This window comes from Vanessa tameamea, chromosome 29 (assembly GCF_037043105.1).
Source record: "Vanessa tameamea isolate UH-Manoa-2023 chromosome 29, ilVanTame1 primary haplotype, whole genome shotgun sequence".
NCBI lineage: Eukaryota > Metazoa > Arthropoda > Insecta > Lepidoptera > Nymphalidae > Vanessa > Vanessa tameamea.
This window is the reverse complement of record NC_087337.1, coordinates 4,820,747-4,840,422: the sequence shown is the minus strand read 5'-3', so window position 1 is coordinate 4,840,422 and position 19,676 is coordinate 4,820,747. Positions and strand designations below refer to the sequence as shown.

Genomic DNA, 19,676 nt, shown 5'->3' with positions numbered 1-19,676 from the left:
GGATCAGTGTAACTGGCTTAGCTGGTTAGTGAAATTTTCTTCATCCGAGAAAATTTCACTTTTTTTAATTCTTAATTCTCAAGGTCGGTATCGCATGGGCTGTGCAAGAAAATGCTTCATATTTCTTACAGCGCCAGTGTCTATGGACCATTTCTTAATCCGTCTTTTTATAAGAATTTATTAAAAAAAATACTTAAATTACTGTTTAGTTTGACAGTTTCTGTTACTTTCCCGAAAATTCTGACTCGTATAAACTTGTAAAACTAAGATTGGCTTCGGTGACTATGGAGGAAATTGAATTTTGGGGTGTTACCACTCTAATATAAAACGAAGTTCAAAGGCGTCGAGTCTGTATGTATGTATCCTGACTAATATTACAAATGCGATAGTAAGTTTATCCGTTACGTCCTAACTACTAAACGGTTGACACAGGCACAGGAAGTGTCATGTGGTACCTTATAAATGAAACACGGGCTAAGCTGCGCTCGAAAACTAGTGTATTATAATTTAGACTGTGATTTGATTACGTCAATGAATAAAAGTTTACGGTGAGTTATCTATACTAAACATTACGAAGAGGTAAAATTTGTTCGTTTGTATGTACCGAGTAATCTCCGGAACGAATGATCGAATTAATTTTTTTTGTTACCGTTAGGAAGCTACATTATTTCCGAGTGCTAATTATATTATCGGGTTCAATCCCATGGTCAAATCTGGTTCTTCTGTCCGTCAATTGTCAGTAGTAGCCCAAAGTTTGGTAGTTGTTATAAGTGAAAGTACCTTATTGTAGAAGCGCGCTTTGAAATTGTAACTACTGTCTCATATTTAAAAAATATATATATTTTATATAAAATGTCCTGTTTAAGCTGTTGCGCGTTGAGGTGTTCCTTCGTCTGGAACCAATTACATTAACATTAACAACCAGTAAATTATCCACTGCTGGGCTAAGGCCTCCTCTCCCTTTGAGGAGAAGGTTACACATGTGGCAGAATTTCGTTGAAATTAGACACATGCAGGTTTCCTCACGATGTTTTCCTTCACCGCCGAGCACGAGATGAATTATAAACACAAATTAAGCACATGAATATTCAGTGGTGTCTGCCTGGGCTTGAACCCGAAATCATCGGTTAAAATGCACGCGTTCTAACCACTGGGCCACCTCGGCTCATTCGCCAGTCTGGTGACGGCTATAAACAAAAAAATGACTTGTGTAAATATTCATATAACGCAATAGTTATCAAATTAGACAACCGTTTCTCAAACTTTTCAGCGCCTTGTTCCAACAGTGTAACAATTTTTTTTTATTGATTGTGTGATATTTGTGTTACGTATACCTAAGTGCGATGTCCGATTGATTGATTGATTGAAATGAGGTCTTAGGTTGGTATATTTAGGTGAAGTTTGATCAGATCCTTGTCTGATCTGCAAACTTCGCCTTCACTTGGGTGGTGACTGGTTTGAAAACGCACATCATTGACTGTTTCGGTTTCATATAAGTCATAAATCGAAAGCCCAGTCTGAAGGAGCATGACTTGTGTAATATACTCATGCTAGCATCCATCTCTTTGTTACCATTTGGTTCAGGAGCAAATGGCAGAAGAGTGCATCTTGAAATTTGCGATGTTCATTTGAGACGTAGAGCGTTTTTTTCTGCACGAAAACGAAATGAATAGTGGATGACGTAAACATCTAGGAAGTCTTTTGTAAGTAGGATTGACTTTCTCGTTGATCTAATGGCTAGTTTATGCTATCGGATGCTGAAATCTTGGATTAAAACCAGCCGGGCCAATGGGGTTTTCGAAAAGAAATTCACTTGCACACTATATTCATGTATTATATTATTTATTTATTTACGAAATAAGTAATATCTACAAAATAAATCATAATTATTATTTCAGTGTATAATATGTATATTAATATTAAATTTAAGAAGCATAGCTGACAGTATGTTGGAAACTTATATTTTTAATTTTTGTTTAATGCTGATTGTTCTGGTACGAATGCGGATTGGATGCTGAGACGAATTTACCAAATGATTGTATTGTAATTGGTACTCGACTAGTGTTTCAATTTAATGTGACATTTTAAAACAGACGAAAATCACGTTCATATATAGCGTAAAATACTAAGATGCAGCGAAACTAACATAAGAAATCAATACAAGACATTCATTGCATTTATGTACTGTATCAAAAATAATAGGATTCCCTTAAACAAAGGAATTAAATCTTCGATATCTATACTGTTGAATAACCATTATTATTGACAAATTACATAATTCATACATATATTAAGATAAACCTTAGGAACATAACGTAAAATGAGGTGGTAGGTCATGTTTCTTACGCCAATGTCTATGGTGGTGATCACAAACCGGCAGATAAATTATTTTTTGGTATGACAACAGATTTTCAAAAATATCGTTAAAAAATGTAACATCATAAGACAGGCATACCGCCAACGAGATGGTACAAGCTCGGAGTCCAGTTGAAGTTAGTCTAATGACCAGTAATCTTGAAATTAAGATTCTGATGCTGTCTGGAAGAAACAAAACGTGGGCACATAAAAAAAAAACTAATAAAAACGGTAGAAATGAGACACCAATATTATTTATACATACGTCTATATTCTGTAATATAAATCACATAATAGAAACCATGATTGATGTCCTTTTATTTTTAATTCCAGGAGGCACGCACCCTATTTCGGGCAGCCGGACTACAGAGTATATGAACTCAACAAACGGTTACAACAGAGAACAGAGGTGAGATTTTTAATATATATATTTTATGATTCTCTCAGCTCAGCTAAAACTACTGAAGTCGAGAAATTTTTGAATATTTTAATTTCATAAGCATCCGCTAAGAAATGGCCGAGATGGCTCAGTGCGAGTTAGAGCGTAGGTTAATGAACTAACGAATGATTGCGGATTATAAACCCAGATGCGGATTCCAAATCCATGGTGATTATCATAGATTAATCAAGCCCTCGACCAATGATATCGCGTCAATTTGCTATCACGCTCGTCCGCCAACCAATGCCATAAAAAAAAAAAAAAACAAGTGTTGTTTATTTGGCTTTTTTCCTGTTATGGTTTGAATAGATTATAGTCATATAAGTTGACAACATATACGTTTGAAATTATTGCTCTAGTCGAGACGCTACTGAGTACTGAAGAGTACTTCTAATGAAAAATTTGATGCAATTTATAGAGATTACTTTAAAAGGAAACTTAATACGTTTGCTTAAGGGAGTATTATTTCCACTAATTCTGACGTCGTCGTTCCAAGGATGACGATGACGTCAGCAACGCCGTAACGTGAGACGTAAGAACTGTAAAGTAATGGCATTTTTTATTAGATGTAAGTATTAATCGCTTTTAAGTGTCCCAGTTCTGGCGAAATTCTTATCTAACGCAGGCAGGTTTCCTGACGATGTTTTTTCTTTACAACTGGCCATGAGATGAATTATAAACGTAAATTGAACACGTGAAAAGTCAGTGGTGATCGGGTTTGAACCAACTTACTTCAGTTTATGTTTATTTGTTCTAACCGTTAGGCTTTTTTTATAAATGGACTACCAGATAGTCAGTGGTCACCACCGCTTATAGTCTATTCCAATCACGAGAGGACAAAAGCCGAATAAACAGCATTTCATATCGAATTGAAGCGATATAATTGGTCGAGAGCTTGATTAATCTATGATATTTATTATGGAAACTGTTAGTAGTGCAAAATATAGCTGAGCTATTAGCAAATTCCTTGGAATACGGAAATCTGAGGTTTGTTTATTGGAATAGGCTACAGAGACATCGGCACTGTGAAAAACATTAACCATTCCTTACATCGCCAATGCGCAACCAATCTTGGGAACTAAGATGTTATATCTTGTTACTGTGGTTACATTTTTGCTGCCGTTTTTCGGTAGTAATTTTCATCAAGGTTTCTTATATTCCTATTTAAATTCCTTTACATTTATAAGCATAACGACACGTGTAGCAAATGTAGCAAAGAAAGATTCAGGTATGAGAGGATTTTTAGAAATTTTAAATATAAATGGGAGTAGCTTTTTATGACATTTTCCCGTTTATATCGGGACGGGCACCTGGTATATATATGTGACTGAATGGCGTCCGCGGCTCCTCTCACAATCGAGGAGTTGGTCGTTTTGGGGGTAGTGTTTGTCATTCTTTGGAGTTCAAACTTGTTTTATACCAAATTTCATTAAATTCAGTTAAATGGTTCAGCCGTGCAAGCGTAAGAGATAGACAGACAGACAGAGCTACTTTAGCATTTGTAATATTAGTATATATTGTAATTGTTGGTTTTTGTTAACGATTTCAGGACTCGGATAACCTTTGGTGGGACGCGTTCGCGACGGAGTTCTTCGAAGACGACGCGACCCTCACTCTCACATTCTGTTTAGAAGATGGACCTAAAAGATACAGTGAGTATCGTCTTATCATAACTCGTAACTTTCATATACGACTTCGAACTTATTCAGAGCGAGTCTTGGGGAACAAAATGCATTTTGACAGCCAAGCAAATCAAATCAAAATATTCGTAATTCAAGTAGGTTCATTAAAACACTTTTGAATCGTCTGATACATTCCTGAATTGAATCTAAAGCTACCACCGGTTTTTTAGAGTAGATTCTACTGAGAAGAACCGGTAAGAAAATCAGAAGTTACTCTTATGTTAATCGATATTGAGCCCTGTGAATAATCCTGTACTGTTTGTTACTGTACCAGGAAAACGATGGTAAATACTGAAGCGAGAAAAAAAACAAAGACTCGTGTATATATCAGATAAATATTCTAAGATTTATCTCCTAGCTGAAGTCTAGATTTTACTTTTATTCATGCTATATTGCTGTCTGAAGGACGCTCTGATCGTGTAATGTATTTAAAAATATTTTTGTAAGTTAACCTGTTGTACCTGATCGTAGATTTTGGGTTAACAGTATTCAAAGAGGGAACAATTATCGTTTCTGATCGCAGACTTAGAGTAGATTTTTACTTGGTGGGGCTTTGTGCAAGACCGTCTGGGTTGGTACCACCCAGTCATCAGATATTCTGGCTCCAAACAACAAGATTCGATATTGTTGTGTTCCGGTTTGTAGGGTGCATGAGCCAGTTCCCAAGGTTGGTGGCGCATTGGCGAAGTAAGGGATGGTTAGTATTTTTAACAGCGCCAATATATATCAGGCGGTCCATTTGCAGACTAGATACCACAAGCCACTTGGACGAACGGTGCCCGAAGTTTGCGTAGCACTAATTTGACGCGGTACTACTTTAGTTTGTGTTCGTTTAATTCTGCCGTTATAAACTCTTCAAGGGTAGTAAATCAAGTCAACGCTATCACCTACCATCGGTATATAATTTTGTTGCTTAAAAATGATTCTTGCCGTTTTTCTTTCGCCGGTTCTTCTCAGGTCAGGGTAATTTCTTTTGCGAACTCGTGGTAGGGTTTAATTTTACAATAAAAAAGTGTAATGCATCTATACTCAATATCAAATAAAATTCCATATTTTATTTGATTTTAAATATAATTTTATGATATTCAACTATGGCGAGGGTGACGTCATCGCAGGTATAAAAATAATGATTAATGATGGAACACCGACAATGAATTGTCAAAAGAGTAAACTCCTATTTATTTATAAATGCCTGGTAACTAATATTTATAAATTATTATAATAATCAATAAAAAAATACAGTTTTTTTTTATATTAATTTAATAAATTTTATTATTGTGTTTTTATTAATGTAATGCATTATTATCGTTTCAGCAATAGGAAGGACGCTGATACCGCGGTACTTCCGTAGTATATACGAGGGCGGAGTCTCAGAGCTGTACTACACGATGAGACAGCCCAAGGAATCCTTCCACAATACGAGCATCACGCTCGATTGCGACCATTGCACCATGGTCACGCATCACGGGAAACCAATGTTCACTAAAGTAAGCTCCTGTTCATTCATGAATGCCTGGTACTTTTCATTTAACGCGTAAGTTTTTGACCGGGATCAAATCGATTAAATAACATCATGGATATTTAATTAATTAATAATTAATTATGACGTTATAATTTTGACCGGGATTATAAATAATCATTTAAAAAAAAATCAATCAATGTCTTAGAATTCACTTCGTATCTCACTCGTGAAACGTTGACAAGATGTGGTTACGCCAGTATGATACGTGTATCTTTTTTTTATTTGGTTCACCAACAACATAACATTTGTATATCTATGACAGTTTAAGCTTATAAACTACTAAAAAAAATTATAAGTAAACAACGCAAGCAATCATAAGTACAAGAATAAGTACCTAAGTTTAAATGTTATCATTATTATGGTCGGTGTAAATGTCCTATATCACATTTTGATATTTCACGATCGTGTTTTGTTGTGAGCTTCGAGTTTCTTCTCACAGAATACTTGTAATGTTGTACGTTAATTTATTAAAAACGCGGAAATACAATTCAATAAAGAATGCTCCTATTTGATTGATATTATAAATTCCTGGTACTTTTTATTTTATTATGATATGTTTTCGACCGGAATCCAATCAATTAAATTAAAACGCGTTCTTTTTATTTACAAATAAAAAAATAATTGTTAAAAGAGTAAACTCATGTTTATTTATAAATGCCTGGTATCTAATATTTATAAATCTTATTCGACCATCATTGAAATCAATTAAAGCTTAACTAAGATTTACACAATATGTATTGAAGAAACGATTCGTTTATCTAACGGATAGTATATAAAATAGAATCCTATTTCATATTTACTAATGAAAGATAAAAAAATTATTGATTTTTGGTTACATTTTTTTTTTTGTTTAGTTCTATGTCACTATGTCTTTGATGTCCATCAAAGTATCAAAAAAAAGAAAAGGGCCCACTATGTATCAGAGTAACTCAAATAAAAAGCTTCCCCACTGACCCGGCGTCGCCTTGCAGGTGTGCACGGAGGGCCGGCTGATCCTGGAGTTCACGTTCGACGACCTGATGCGCATCAAGTCGTGGCACCTGGCCGTGCGCGCGCACCGCGAGCTGATCCCGCGCCAGGCCGTGCACCCGCCCGACCACGCCGCGCTCGACCAGCTCGCCAAGAACATCACGCGCCAGGGCATCACCAACTCCACGCTCAACTACCTCAGGGTGAGCGCGCTGTCTGTCACGCTTTACGCTTACGTGTTGCTTAAATTTGGTGCGAAATAAGCACTCGAACACAAAGCACAGACATAGGCTTCTTTTTTTATGGAGAAATTTGTAGAGGGTATATTGAGGTAGAATGTATGGTCTTGAAAGATTTCACATTTGTATTTCATAAGGGATGCCGCAGGTTCAGCAAGTAATATATATCAGCGACAACTTCCTAGCTCCCCAATGTGTTACTGAGGACCTCTTCCTCCTTTTCAGGAAAAGGTTTGGAGATAATTGTTAATTGGTTAAATAAAAATATGACAGAGTTTCATCCGTCACTTTCACAGAGACAGATTTCCATAAAGACTGCGTAGCCTCGGGCCTAGGGCAGTTAAATTTAAGGGTTGCGAGAACTTGGGGAGAATTTGTATTGTAATTCCATATGTTTAAAAACTCAAAAGATGTGTCCACAGCACCCCACAATAATAATTTACCCGTATAGAGCTTCCAACTAATAAAATATTCAGGTAGTAAGCTATACGGCAGTCTTGCATAGACCTCAAACAGCCAATTCTAAATTCTACTAAATAATAACATTAAACTAATCGGTGCGTCCAATCTCTCCACAGTTATGCGTAATTCTGGAACCGATGCAGGAGCTTATGTCCCGACACAAGGCGTACGCGCTCTCCCCCCGGGACTGCCTCAAGACCACGCTCTTCCAGAAGTGGCAGAGGATGGTCGCGCCGCCGGGTGAGTACCACATACCGTTACGACTAGCGGGCATTTTTTTTATTGTGTTTGTATGGAACATACGCGTATTTGTTGCGGTGTGGATCTGTTCTAAATACCCTGTTTAATTGCAGAATGTTTTAAATTGTCGTTGATAATATCATTGGTATCGAGACCTTGAATAATCGGTGACATTCGTTATGGATTCATGAAAGAATGGCGTTTAGACTGACGCTGAAGTTATTATGGGAGCTTAGAAAGTAAATTTCCACCAACCCGCATTGGAGCAGCGTGGTGGAATATGCTCCATACCTTCTCCTCAACGGGAGAGGAGGCCTTAGCCCAGCAGTGGGAAATTTACAGGCTGATTATGTTATGTTATGTTAGAAAGTAAATTTAAAGTGGATATAAGTAGTTAAGTGGAGTAGGGATGTATTATAATAATTTCTATGATAAAATATCGTAGACATTTTTAACTTTGTCGTTTCATAAATTCAAACCATTTGTAAATAATACATCGGTAAAGAAGGCATATTATTCGATACAAGATTATACAGATGATAAAAAAGCGTTGTAAAAAAGGTAATACTTGTTGACTTCCAGGCAGGATATAAAACATACATATATAATTGTATTTAACTAACATGACTGTATTTTTAAATGTTGAAAAAAGTAAGTAGTGAGTTTCTTGCCCATTCTTCTCGGTAGAATCTACGTTCCGAAGCGGTGGTGGCTTCACTTAATATAGTTTGTTAAATGACGATTCAAAAGTGCTTGTAAAGCCTACTTGAATGAAGTATATTTTGATTTTGACTGTAACTGGAACAACATTTCTTATGGCATCATTGTCTATGGTGACTAGTTAGCATCAAGTGGCCCATTTAATCGTCCTATAGAAAAAGTTATGAATCCATAATAAATACCACAGATGATATCACATGACAAATCAAGGACGATTTTTTTTTTTATTTTCACTCGTCCTGCCATTGAAACAGACTATGGTGTTATTATATACCGGGACCGTCGGCTTTACGTGTTGCAGAGACACGGAAGAAACAAACGCTAGGGCAGTACAGACACACACCGACTGATATGTGTATGGATTATACAAATGTACACCAAGAACCGGAACTGAATTGTAAACCACTGACTCGGAAGGCAGGTACGCCGACCACTGCGCCAGACGGTTGTCGAACGCTATTTGATTGTAAAACGAAATTTTTACTTTTGATGTTTTATTGATTCGGTCGTTGTAATTGTAAAATTTGTAAAAAATGGTTTATGATTTGGTTTGTTTTGTGAAACTTAGTATTTTTTAAATACTGTACGTACAATGTAATTAACCAGAATACCTATTTCATACTTATAACTATAAGAACCAGCGAAGTTCAGTGTGTTGGAAAGTCTCTTAAGAGTTGTTTTTATATTTTATCCATTAATAGTACTATAAATGTCAAAGTTTGTATGTTATTATGTTTGTTAATCAATCATGAAACAACGTCTAAATAGATTTGAATGAAATCTGGTTAACTAATATCCTGAACTACATAGACTAGTTAACCTAACCTAACCATCTGCCCGCGACACACACACGCGTGGGAGTTAATCAGATATGCAATTTAATAAAATTTAAAGTGAATCTATGGCAGCTATATATTTATTAAGTTATGTTAATAATTGAGCGCGAATGTGAATATAATGTGCGCCCCCCCCACCAGAGTCGCAGCGGCCGGCGAGCAAGCGACGCAAGCGCAAGGGCAGCGCCGGCGCCAACGCCGCGCCCCCCGCGCCCGCCAAGAAACGATCCCCCGGACCCAACTTCAGCCTCGCCTCGCAGGTGCACACACAAACACACACTCACACTCCCCAGGGGGGGATTTCTTGTCAGAAAAATCATCAGTCGAGTTGCTCATTAATGCTCCGATCCTAGGATTCGAACCTGAGTCTTGTAAATAAGCCTATAGATGTTCTGCAGTCTTAAAAGCTAGATTTTGTACTGTAGAATTAACATTTAATTAGGCAACGGATTTTATTTAATAATTATTTTTTATAAATCTTCGCTTCATGCATTCAGACTCGAACATTGCACATACAATATAATGAAAATGTGATTTAAATAGATAACTAAAGCGTGGAGTTATATATAGTGTTCGGTGATGTCCATGTAGAATACCTAATATATTTAATTTATGTTGACTTTCTTGCTAAATAGAATTTATATACCAAACTGGCGCTAACTTTAAATTAACGAATCAAAAGTGCGGAAGAACTTACTTGAATAAAGTATATTTTTTATTTTGTCTATAATTCCCAAATATCCGTTACACCAGGACGTGATGGTGGTCGGTGAGCCGTCGTTGATGGGCGGCGAGTTCGGAGACGAGGACGAGCGACTCATCACGAGGCTCGAGAACACTCAGTACGAGGGGGAGGGCGTCGAGTGGAGCAACCCCCCGCCCGCCTCGCCCGCCAAAACACCCCCCGGCAACCACTGACACTTGGACATGTCGTATAAATAAATAAATATAGGCCTTTACGGATAACATTCACCATTTCGTTTCATTTTACCTCCGCGGGCTTAGACAAATGTACATAGGCGGTTGGAGACGAGTGACGTCATCACGTATTCAACGGTCGAAGAATCGGATGGGACAGTCGTTTATGTTTGATATTTGTACAGTTTGAGCTTTCGCGATGTAAATATAATATTCGTTTTATATATTATATTCGGGTTTTAGCCGCAATCGTAATTTTGAATCAATTGAGAGCTTAAACTGTACAAATTCAAACCGTCAGTGGTCGGATTGTGTTTAATATTGTATCAAAATTGTCTTTTCACAGATTCTCGTTATAAGATTTAATAAAATTAATTAATTTTTATATATTTTTTTGTATATTTATTTGTTCGTGTGTCTGTCAATGATATATTATATAAATTGCTTAAGAGAACTAATTTAAAAATCGCTTCGATAATTATCGAATGTTCTTTGTCTAAGCCTGCTGTTTACAAACAAAATGTATAAAACCTTGGTCTGTGATGGAATTAAAAAAGAAAACTCAAATTGAATCGCCTTAAAGTGACGTTAGTTTTTTTGTTTCTAAACGGCCTGTGACTTTAAAAAAAATGGACGTAAAAGCGGTAAAATCGAAATGTCAATTTGACATTAGGAAAAAAACAATATGAACTCACTCGTCCACGGGCACTGGACATGTTGTATAAATAAATAATTATATGCCTTTACGGATAACATTATTTACGTGGTTTTATTTCACCCTTGATGTCTAATATCCTACAATTACATAAAAAATATATTGTGCTATAGAAGTGAATCTTCTGAAGCAATACTTAATAAAAAAAATTGATATATATGTTCAGTTTTTTAACATATTGTAATATATATACTCCTAAGATACGGGGTCTCCTAGTTTAGGGGTACAGGGCCTCTGATATACGTATCATAATACGGCTTTACCTACTGGCCTAATTTCTAACATTAGTTATATATACCATGTACTCTAAATACATAATGAAATGACTTATGTTTTACGAATAAATAATTTATTATTATTAATATATTTTGTGATAAATTATTTTCTCTTCGCCTATATACATAGACATACATAGATCTTCAGTCTGTGATGTTAGCTGGTCGTATTACTCAAAATTATACCTCTAGAATAACTAGATTGACAAAACACGTGTCAAAAATATTTTTAAATTTAGTGTATTTCAACCACTAGAGGACAGAAGAGAAAAATTGCGTTTTTAACGTCGACGAAGCTGTCTGAACTTTGGAAGTAAAATTATACCTTCATTATTTAAGTAGTTAAGTAAACTAAGATTATATTATAAATAAAGATATATTAAACAATAACTGTTAGTTATGTACAACATAGCAGAGCTATTAGGAAATTGCGTGCAATACGTAAATCATTAATTCTTCGATTCTAATCGACTTTAATAAGTACCCTATTCTCTAGACCCCTGACAACGTGAAGATAAGATATTGAAGTTAAGGTTTGAAAGCGACAAACAAACTCACTTTTCCATTTTTAATATTAGTATCAACTTCAATTTTGCTATAAAATCATTCATCATAGTAAGCAATGATTCAACGAGTGCGACTACAGCGTTACACAGATACAGCGCATCGTAGAAATCTGAAAGTTAATGTTGTATTCTGTGATCTTTCTAAAGCATTTGATAACGTATAACACAAAACTCAAGCATATAAATTAAAAATTAATGTTACAGATTTTTTTTTAATCTCATTGCTCATACTTAAATCAAAGAACTCAACAATCCATAAGTAGAATAAAATTTAAAGACATCTAAAAACTGGGCGTTCCACAATGTTCAGTTTTAGGTCCGTTTTTGTTTTCGATATATATATAAATGACCTCCCTTGCTATATTTGTGATATTGTATAGTTTCTTGACGATTACATTTTAATGGCTATATGCGTATTATTAATACAAAATTAATTAATAAAATCTAATTGGTTCTCAAACGCAAGATACATTTTGAGTTTTAGAGAAAATTTTTGATACTATAATTATATTTGTATAAGATAAGACGGATTTTTTTAGGAATTTCTTCGGATTGTAAGCAGTGGTAACTTCATATGACATAGGTTACTGAGCGTTACTTTAAATATATTATAGAAGGGCTTTGTGCAAGCCCGTCTGGTTAGGTACCACACACTCATCAAATATTCTACCGCCAAATAACAGTACTCTCTATTGTTGTGTTCCGCTTAAAAATGTGAGTGAGCCAGTGTAATCACAGGCACAAGCGACATAACATCTTAGTTCCCAAGGTGGCGCATAGGTGATGTAAGGAATGGTTAATATTTCTTACAGCGCCTTTGTCTATGGGCGTTGGTGAACACTTACCATCAGGTGGCCCATATGCTCGCCCGCCAACCAATGCCATAAATATATAATATAATATAATAGCGTATGTTGACGCGGTTACATCAATTGGACAACTAACGGAGATTGATACTGCTCGATTAGTACATATGGAAAACTTTCATAGTATCATATTTTGGTGAGGATTCGGACGCAGAAACTGTATTTAAAGCGAATGACTTCCAAAACAAGCAAGTTCAGCTTTTTGTAATCTTTAAGTGAGAGAAGCTTCGGGATATTTTTAACCAAGAATGACACGTTTGAATTTCTTCATTCAACATACATGCATTTCAATTTTTTATGTTATAGGTGGCAAACGAGCAGGAGGCTCACCTGATGGAAAGTGACTACCACCGCCCATGTATACCTGCAAAACTGGTGGGCACAATATGAACGGTCTATTCTCGAAGATTCCCATGTAGTATCGGTTCGAAAAAACTACCGGCGAAAGCTGGTTCCACAGAGTGGTTATGCGAGGCAGAAATGCATTTACAATATAGTTATATAAATTCAAAATAAAAACTACTGCTGGTTCAACCTCCGGGCTCTAACAGAGAATTTCTCAATAGTAAAACATTAGTTAACATTAAAAGATACTAATATCCACTGGCTAGACCAACATGGCTGTTATTATTAATAATAATTATTTTACGGCCTTACAAATGTCGCATTTTATACGTTATTTGCTTTTTTTGTTGCTTTCATAAGAATAATACAACTGCTTTAAAGATCACTTTAAGAATATTACAAATTTCATAAATGACTGCTTACAATGCATTATCGTTTTATTTTTAACATTCATTAAAAAAAGAGTATAATCATTAACTTTATATTTTAAATATAAAATAAAACTTCTAAACATACTAATTATATACTATTATATTTCTATCTCTAGAAATGTGTATCGTACCATATATCGTTCATCTTTAATTTGTATTTTGCCTCAACAGAGGCACAAATATAAAAAGAGGTGAACAGAGTTTTATTTAAAATTGCTTTCTAAATTATTTATTATTCGTTATAAATTATATTACTGAACGCATTGTAGTTTCGATATCAATTTGGCATAGCGGCCACACGTCATCGGTGATGTTAAGGAGTGCGTTCCGAACACACAGTACGTTGCAAAACGTTTAATAAAAAAATATTTAATGTATCAAATATATTAATAAATAATTAGGAAAATAACTATTAATTGTAATTACAAAGTAATACTATAGTACAATAGTTAAATAATACCTGCAAAAGTTTTAAGCATTATTTTTTTAATTATTACGATTCCTTTCACTCTTTATAATTTTCTGAACGTTTCCATCACTTTCATTTCCAATTGCATACGACACGATACGTGGACGGGTATTAGCGGAAACATTTTTCACAAAAACACATAGTGTTAAGATAAACCTCGAGTTAAAGACTGCAAAATGGTCACAAAATATTTATTAACAGTTTTCGCAATTGCTATCAGCGGTTCATTGGCAGAAAGCTGCCAGAATCCCCAAGTGGAAGCTGCATCTTTCACGAGTTTGGATGCCACCATCGTCACACACATAGCATATATTACAGAATTTACGTTGAAATGTGATAACCCTCTGCCTGAAAACTACGCGCTGTACGCTGAGGTTGAAGGGAAACCATTGACAGCGGCGCGCATTGCCGAAAATAGATACCAGGTAAGCTTCGTAAATAAGTCGATTTGAACGAGACATCTTAAAAGAATATTCCAATTTGATTGCTCTCTTTACTTTTTAACTGAGAACTTATTGAAAATTATAAGTAATTATATAGTCTCGCTTTCTAAAAGTCAATTCTATTTGTTAGTTTTTTTTATTAAAACTGTTAATCAATGAAAAATACGCAAACAGACACGGATAACTCAATAACGTTAAGATGAAGACAGCTATGACGATGAGTTATTTAAATTGTTACAACTTTTAAGGTCTCATGGACTGAGGAACCAGCAAAGGCACGTTCTGGTGTCCACGAAGTCCTTGTCTTCGATGAAGAGGGCTGGGCATCCCTGCGCAGAGCTCGCCGCAGTGACCCAGCTGTTAATGTTGCCCCACTACTGGCCATTCAATTGCAGCATCCCGGAAGTGAGTATTATTTATATGTAGGTGGATGTTTAGACCGACCACCTGATACTATGTGGTCAACATCCTTACTTTGCTAATCTTCAACAATATTGAGAAATATGTTGTTATGTCCTTTGTGCCATAGTTACACTGGCTCACTCCAAACTGAAACACGTCAATGCTAAGTATTGGCAGAAAGCTTGTACTAAAAGCAACCAATATTTTCTGCATTTTTATTAGATCAATATGCATCAAATTAATGTTCTTTTCATATAACTGTATTCATGGCTATTGATGTGTTAAAAAAAATCTTGAGAGTTTGATTTTGAAGATTGAAGAGTAATGATTTTGTTTAGCCATGCTTTAATTTTTAGTTTTATATTCAATTATGAAATTAACTTTTCGCTTTCACAACACAGCTCAACAGTAAATTAAATTTTGTAATAATTACATTTTAATAGAAGCTGTTGGGTAATCAGAACATGACTAGGTTTTTGAATAGAATATAATTTTATTATTTTATATTATACTTGAACCGTTTTATTTCCAGGCTACTCCGGTCCCTGGGTGAACTCTGAAGTACTTGCAACTGCTCTATCTATCATCGTTGCGTACACTGCTCTCAGAAACAAAAGCAAAATTCTAGCTTAGATGTTATTATAGTTGTTTTTAATATATTTAAATTAAATCTATAAATTTTTATAAAAATGTTTTATTATGATGTATTAAAAATAATTTATAAAGCCATTATTGTGAGAAAATATTAAATTGAAAGTCCTTATTGAGTAGATCCTTGGCCTGTCTATTAGAGTAGAGTAGATCCTAGTCTGCTAAGTTTAAAAAAAAAAAACAAGTCTGTGAACAAAATAGGGAAGGGCTGATGCAATATTTGCAGTTTCTACAAATATTCGTGGGTTCAGTCAAAATATAAAAGCTCTAAAAAAAATTTTAGTTTGTCATAACGTAACTGTATGTCGAATATTCTCAGGTATACAAACCAGAATTCAAATATACAAAACAAAAACCAATGAGAACTGAAATCACAAGTCAAGCATATCTTATAAAGAGATTTAATGATTCTTCCTAATTTTAAGCCCAGAAGGAAAAAATAATTACATATAAATTACAATAATACACATTTCAATATAATAAAATATATTTTTAATAAAGATTAAAAACGTTAATTTTTCCAAATAATTGCAAAGATTTTCGAAGGAGCGTATTATTATTAATAACTCCAGGGAGTAATCGATTACAATTTAAACATTACAGGATTCGGAGGAATGATTCAAAAATTATGGATATTAAAATGATATGGATGGATGTCATAGATGTTATTCTACAGCTAATAGACAATAGAACTTTACATATGTTTTTGACAGTTGACAGTGACAGTTCTAAGCAGTAAGTTCTTATTTCTTAAGAATTTGACTGAAATAAATGCAAAGGTTATGTTATTTAAAGTCCTATATTTAAATAAAAACCGAAATGACTGTAAAACCGAGAGAGAAAGTAGACGGTGATGACGATCCCGTGGAGTCGATGTTAAAAAAAGCAGGTTGCTTAGATTTACACTACAAAGTTCAGGTTTGTTAATTTAATGACAATCATTTTTGAGTTTAAAATATAACATATTGTATCAAGTATTATTAAGATTATGATACGATAAAACCGTTAAATATTCGTAATTAGTGAGCTTACAAATACTACTTATAGTTATAATTTCAGGTTAAACTTTGTTTCAATTTTTATACAAAAGCAAAACTATTTTTAATTTTTTTTTATTCTATAATCAAAATATAGAGTAATAGTTAGTGTACTGAATATAAATACTTAATGCTATATTTTAGAAATGAAGGTTAAATTCCTTACTTGTCTGCATACATAAAAATTGAATTACAATATCATAGCATTTATTAAACATTAGCAGAATTGTTTGTTGAAAATTAACTTAAAGCAATATGTTATTCCACTAAGAGCTTTTGCTGATTTATTTTGTATGAGTTTCCACCTGCATGTTAGGTGGCAGTGTTAGGCTTAAGGTATAAAAAAGTAACTCATGTCCTTCCTTGAGGTTTAAATTTGCTTTATACCAAATTTATTCAAATATATTTTGTGTCTTAGCTGTGAAATCATAACATACAGAGTTAGTTTTGAATTTATAATATTAGTCGAGATTTTAGATATTCCTTTTGTGGTAGATTTTAGACCGACCACATATGTATTTATTTCGGAAGAAGATTTTGACATTGACTAACAGTTTCTTGTGAAATAATTTTTTTTTCTTATAGAAGCAATGATATATTTTTTTCCAGGAATGCATAAATACTACGAAGGATTGGAGAAAATGTCAAACAGAAGTAAATGATTTCAAAACATGTATCACAAAACACAAAGATGAAATTATTAGATTAAAAAATTAATTTATTATTTATGTTGTTAAATATTTGTTTTTTGAGCAATGTTTGGTATTAAATTAGTGATTTAAATGTAGAATGTATTTTATTTAAATTATAAATGTAAGTAATAAAAGATTTGTTATGTTTTTTTTACCTCAGTCTTGTATTTATAAAGTTATTTAAATTTATTTCTGCTCCATTAAAATTAATTAGAACTAAAGTTTCATACTTTACAACGTTTTTGTAGATAGTTTTTTGTTATTTCTCATTTTATTTAATATTTTCAAATTATTTATATTAAGAACATGTAAACACATTAAAAAAAAAGGTATATCATTTCTTTAAATTAAAAATAAATCCTAGTATTTATAAAATCCCATTAGTTATTGTATTGATTATTATTTTTTATATTTTACACAATTTTGTCGGAATCATTCGTTCAATAACATTTTACTGCGTTTAATTATTGCATAAAATGAAAACATTTGACAACAATAACGTACATTTATACATTTCTGATTGAATGCAAAATGCGAGAAATATTAAAATATATAATATGTTAAATATATTTAATTAACTGGCTGTACGCATTAGTGCCTTATACGAATATGTAAATAAAAAAATGTAATGTGTCAAAGTAAATGTTTTGATTTCGATACTTCTAGGTTATAAGTTCAATATAAACAAAATGTTTAGGAAAATTAAGTTCTCACAATTATCTGCGATATATACAAACTATTCAACTAGAGTCGAAATCGACGCAAGCCTTCGAGAAAACTTCGATACAAAACAATTCAAACCTCGAAATCATCCAGGTAGATCCCAATATAAAGTTGGCGTAATTCCTCCCGATATTCAAAAGGCAATAAAACTTATATTACATGATTCAGAAGCAAAAACTTATCACGAAGATAGCATTAAGTTAAACAATTACCTACATTCTCGCTTGCTGCCGCCAGAGGAAGACGAAATACGAGCAAAAGCAGCTAAAATACACAGCAGTGTTTCAAACAAAGTTTATTCGAAAATTGACAAGGAATTGACGCAAGAAGAAATCGAAACACAAAATAGGAAAATAAACACAACAGTCTTTAATGTTTTAAAGAAGAACGTGTATCGATGGGGCAGTATTTCATATGATAAACCAACCTGTCTACAGTACTTAATGACGAGAGCTGCTCCCGAGTATGCGATCCTGGTACGTATATTCGACGAGATAAAAAGACGATTGCCAGATTTCAAGCCTAGAAGTTTCTTTGACTTCGGATCCGGTATCGGTACAGGAACATGGGCGGTAAATACATTTTGGAAGGGAGATATTTTTGAATATTTTACCGTCGACACTTCGACACACATGAATGATTTGTCTCGGCTCATACTTTGCCAGGGACGAGACAATGTAGAAATGCCATTCAAAGCATACTTCCCAAGACAATTTTTGCCAGCGTCTACAGATTTAAAATATGATATAGTTCTATCTGCATTCTCATTATTTGAGTTGCCGAACATGAAAAGTCGCTTGGAAACAATACAGAAATTGTGGAACAAAACAGAAAACTTCTTAATAATTGTTGAGCATGGCACTAATGCGGGATTCAGAGTGGTCAATGAAGCTAGAGAATTTGTATTAAATTCAGCGAAAAACAAAGGCTATGCATTCGCTCCCTGCCCTAACGACAATGTCTGCCCAAGATACTTAGAACAAAAAACCCCATGTAATTTTCTAATGAAGTATGAGTCATTAGCTTATGTTACAAAGACTGAAGTTGTTGCTGATTTATTTTCATATGTAATACTTAGGAAAGGTGCTCGACCAACCGATGATGCACAGTGGCCTAGAATAGTCAGAGCTCCGATTGTCCGATCGGGTCACACGGTGTGCAGATTGTGTACATCGCAAGGAGACTTGAAGGAAATAATATTTTCAAAAGGAAAATACGATCAAACAACATATAGATGTGCGAGATCGAGCAACTGGGGAGATGTTTTACCTGTCAAATAAATAATGTTTAGAATTTTATTTTATTTTATTCAACTTATTGTCCCCAAAAGAGTACTTTTTTTTTCTTATATCAAGTTACATCAAATAAAAATAAAAAATATGGTAAATATCCCGTTTTAAATACTTGTTTACTACAAGAAAATTTTATCTGTACATTAAACATAGAATTTACTCATTTCCAAATAAATTAATAAAAAATTGTCTTAGAAATAAATAGTACAAAGTAGTTATTTTGCGCAGTACACAATTTCTGCCAACTAAGGAATCTCATGTGAGTTTCCAGTAAACTTGCTGATTCCTTCAAAATTAATATTGTATAATTTTAAGTTTAATCTTTCACTACATGATTGGCATCCAATTCTGCAACATGTCTTCATTTTAAAATTAAGTTTTAATTTT

At 33.9% G+C, this 19,676-nt stretch overlaps 4 protein-coding genes across 6 annotated transcripts in view; all 4 read left to right on the top strand.

The window, feature by feature from the left end:
• Positions 1–11,140, top strand: part of LOC113403266 (LIM domain-binding protein 2) — a 56,368-nt gene extending 45,228 nt beyond the window's left edge. For all 3 annotated transcript variants that reach the window (XM_026643738.2, XM_026643741.2, XM_026643746.2), the window contains 7 exons: positions 2,689–2,764; positions 4,344–4,446; positions 5,791–5,963; positions 6,970–7,170; positions 7,785–7,908; positions 9,606–9,724; positions 10,218–11,140. In XM_026643738.2, the coding sequence (XP_026499523.1) occupies positions 2,689–2,764; positions 4,344–4,446; positions 5,791–5,963; positions 6,970–7,170; positions 7,785–7,908; positions 9,606–9,724; positions 10,218–10,382 (961 nt within the window). In that variant the 3' untranslated portion in view covers positions 10,383–11,140. The remainder of the gene's footprint in view (positions 1–2,688; positions 2,765–4,343; positions 4,447–5,790; positions 5,964–6,969; positions 7,171–7,784; positions 7,909–9,605; positions 9,725–10,217) is intronic.
• Positions 11,141–14,117: 2,977 nt separating this feature from the next.
• On the top strand, positions 14,118–15,584 carry LOC113402481 (translocon-associated protein subunit delta). The gene is made up of 3 exons (XM_026642745.2): positions 14,118–14,474; positions 14,741–14,897; positions 15,427–15,584. The coding sequence occupies exons 1-3, from the start codon at positions 14,226–14,228 to the stop codon at positions 15,525–15,527; spliced, it is 507 nt and encodes a 168-aa protein (XP_026498530.1). The 5' UTR covers positions 14,118–14,225; the 3' UTR covers positions 15,528–15,584.
• Positions 15,585–16,275: 691 nt separating this feature from the next.
• LOC113402482 (uncharacterized protein) lies at positions 16,276–17,383 on the top strand. Its single transcript, XM_026642746.2, has 2 exons — positions 16,276–16,463; positions 17,192–17,383. The coding sequence occupies exons 1-2, from the start codon at positions 16,365–16,367 to the stop codon at positions 17,297–17,299; spliced, it is 207 nt and encodes a 68-aa protein (XP_026498531.2). The 5' UTR covers positions 16,276–16,364; the 3' UTR covers positions 17,300–17,383.
• Positions 17,384–17,900: 517 nt separating this feature from the next.
• On the top strand, positions 17,901–19,292 carry LOC113402483 (methyltransferase-like protein 17, mitochondrial). The gene has a single exon (XM_026642747.2). It carries the CDS (start codon positions 17,964–17,966, stop codon positions 19,275–19,277), a length of 1,314 nt encoding a protein of 437 aa, XP_026498532.2. The 5' UTR covers positions 17,901–17,963; the 3' UTR covers positions 19,278–19,292.
• The last annotated feature ends 384 nt before the right edge of the window (positions 19,293–19,676 follow it).

Bases quoted from the DNA above. Each gene is read 5' to 3' on its own strand.
- LOC113402481 (XM_026642745.2), top strand. From the start codon at position 14,226: ATGGTCACAAAATATTTATTAACAGTTTTCGCAATTGCTATCAGCGGT. The intron at 14,475-14,740 runs GTAAGCTTCGTA...ACAACTTTTAAG, and splicing joins TTGCCGAAAATAGATACCAG to GTCTCATGGACTGAGGAACC. The intron at 14,898-15,426 runs GTGAGTATTATT...TTTTATTTCCAG, and splicing joins TCAATTGCAGCATCCCGGAA to GCTACTCCGGTCCCTGGGTG.
- LOC113402482 (XM_026642746.2), top strand. From the start codon at position 16,365: ATGACTGTAAAACCGAGAGAGAAAGTAGACGGTGATGACGATCCCGTG. The intron at 16,464-17,191 runs GTTTGTTAATTT...ATTTTTTTCCAG, and splicing joins ATTTACACTACAAAGTTCAG to GAATGCATAAATACTACGAA.
- LOC113402483 (XM_026642747.2), top strand. From the start codon at position 17,964: ATGTTTAGGAAAATTAAGTTCTCACAATTATCTGCGATATATACAAAC.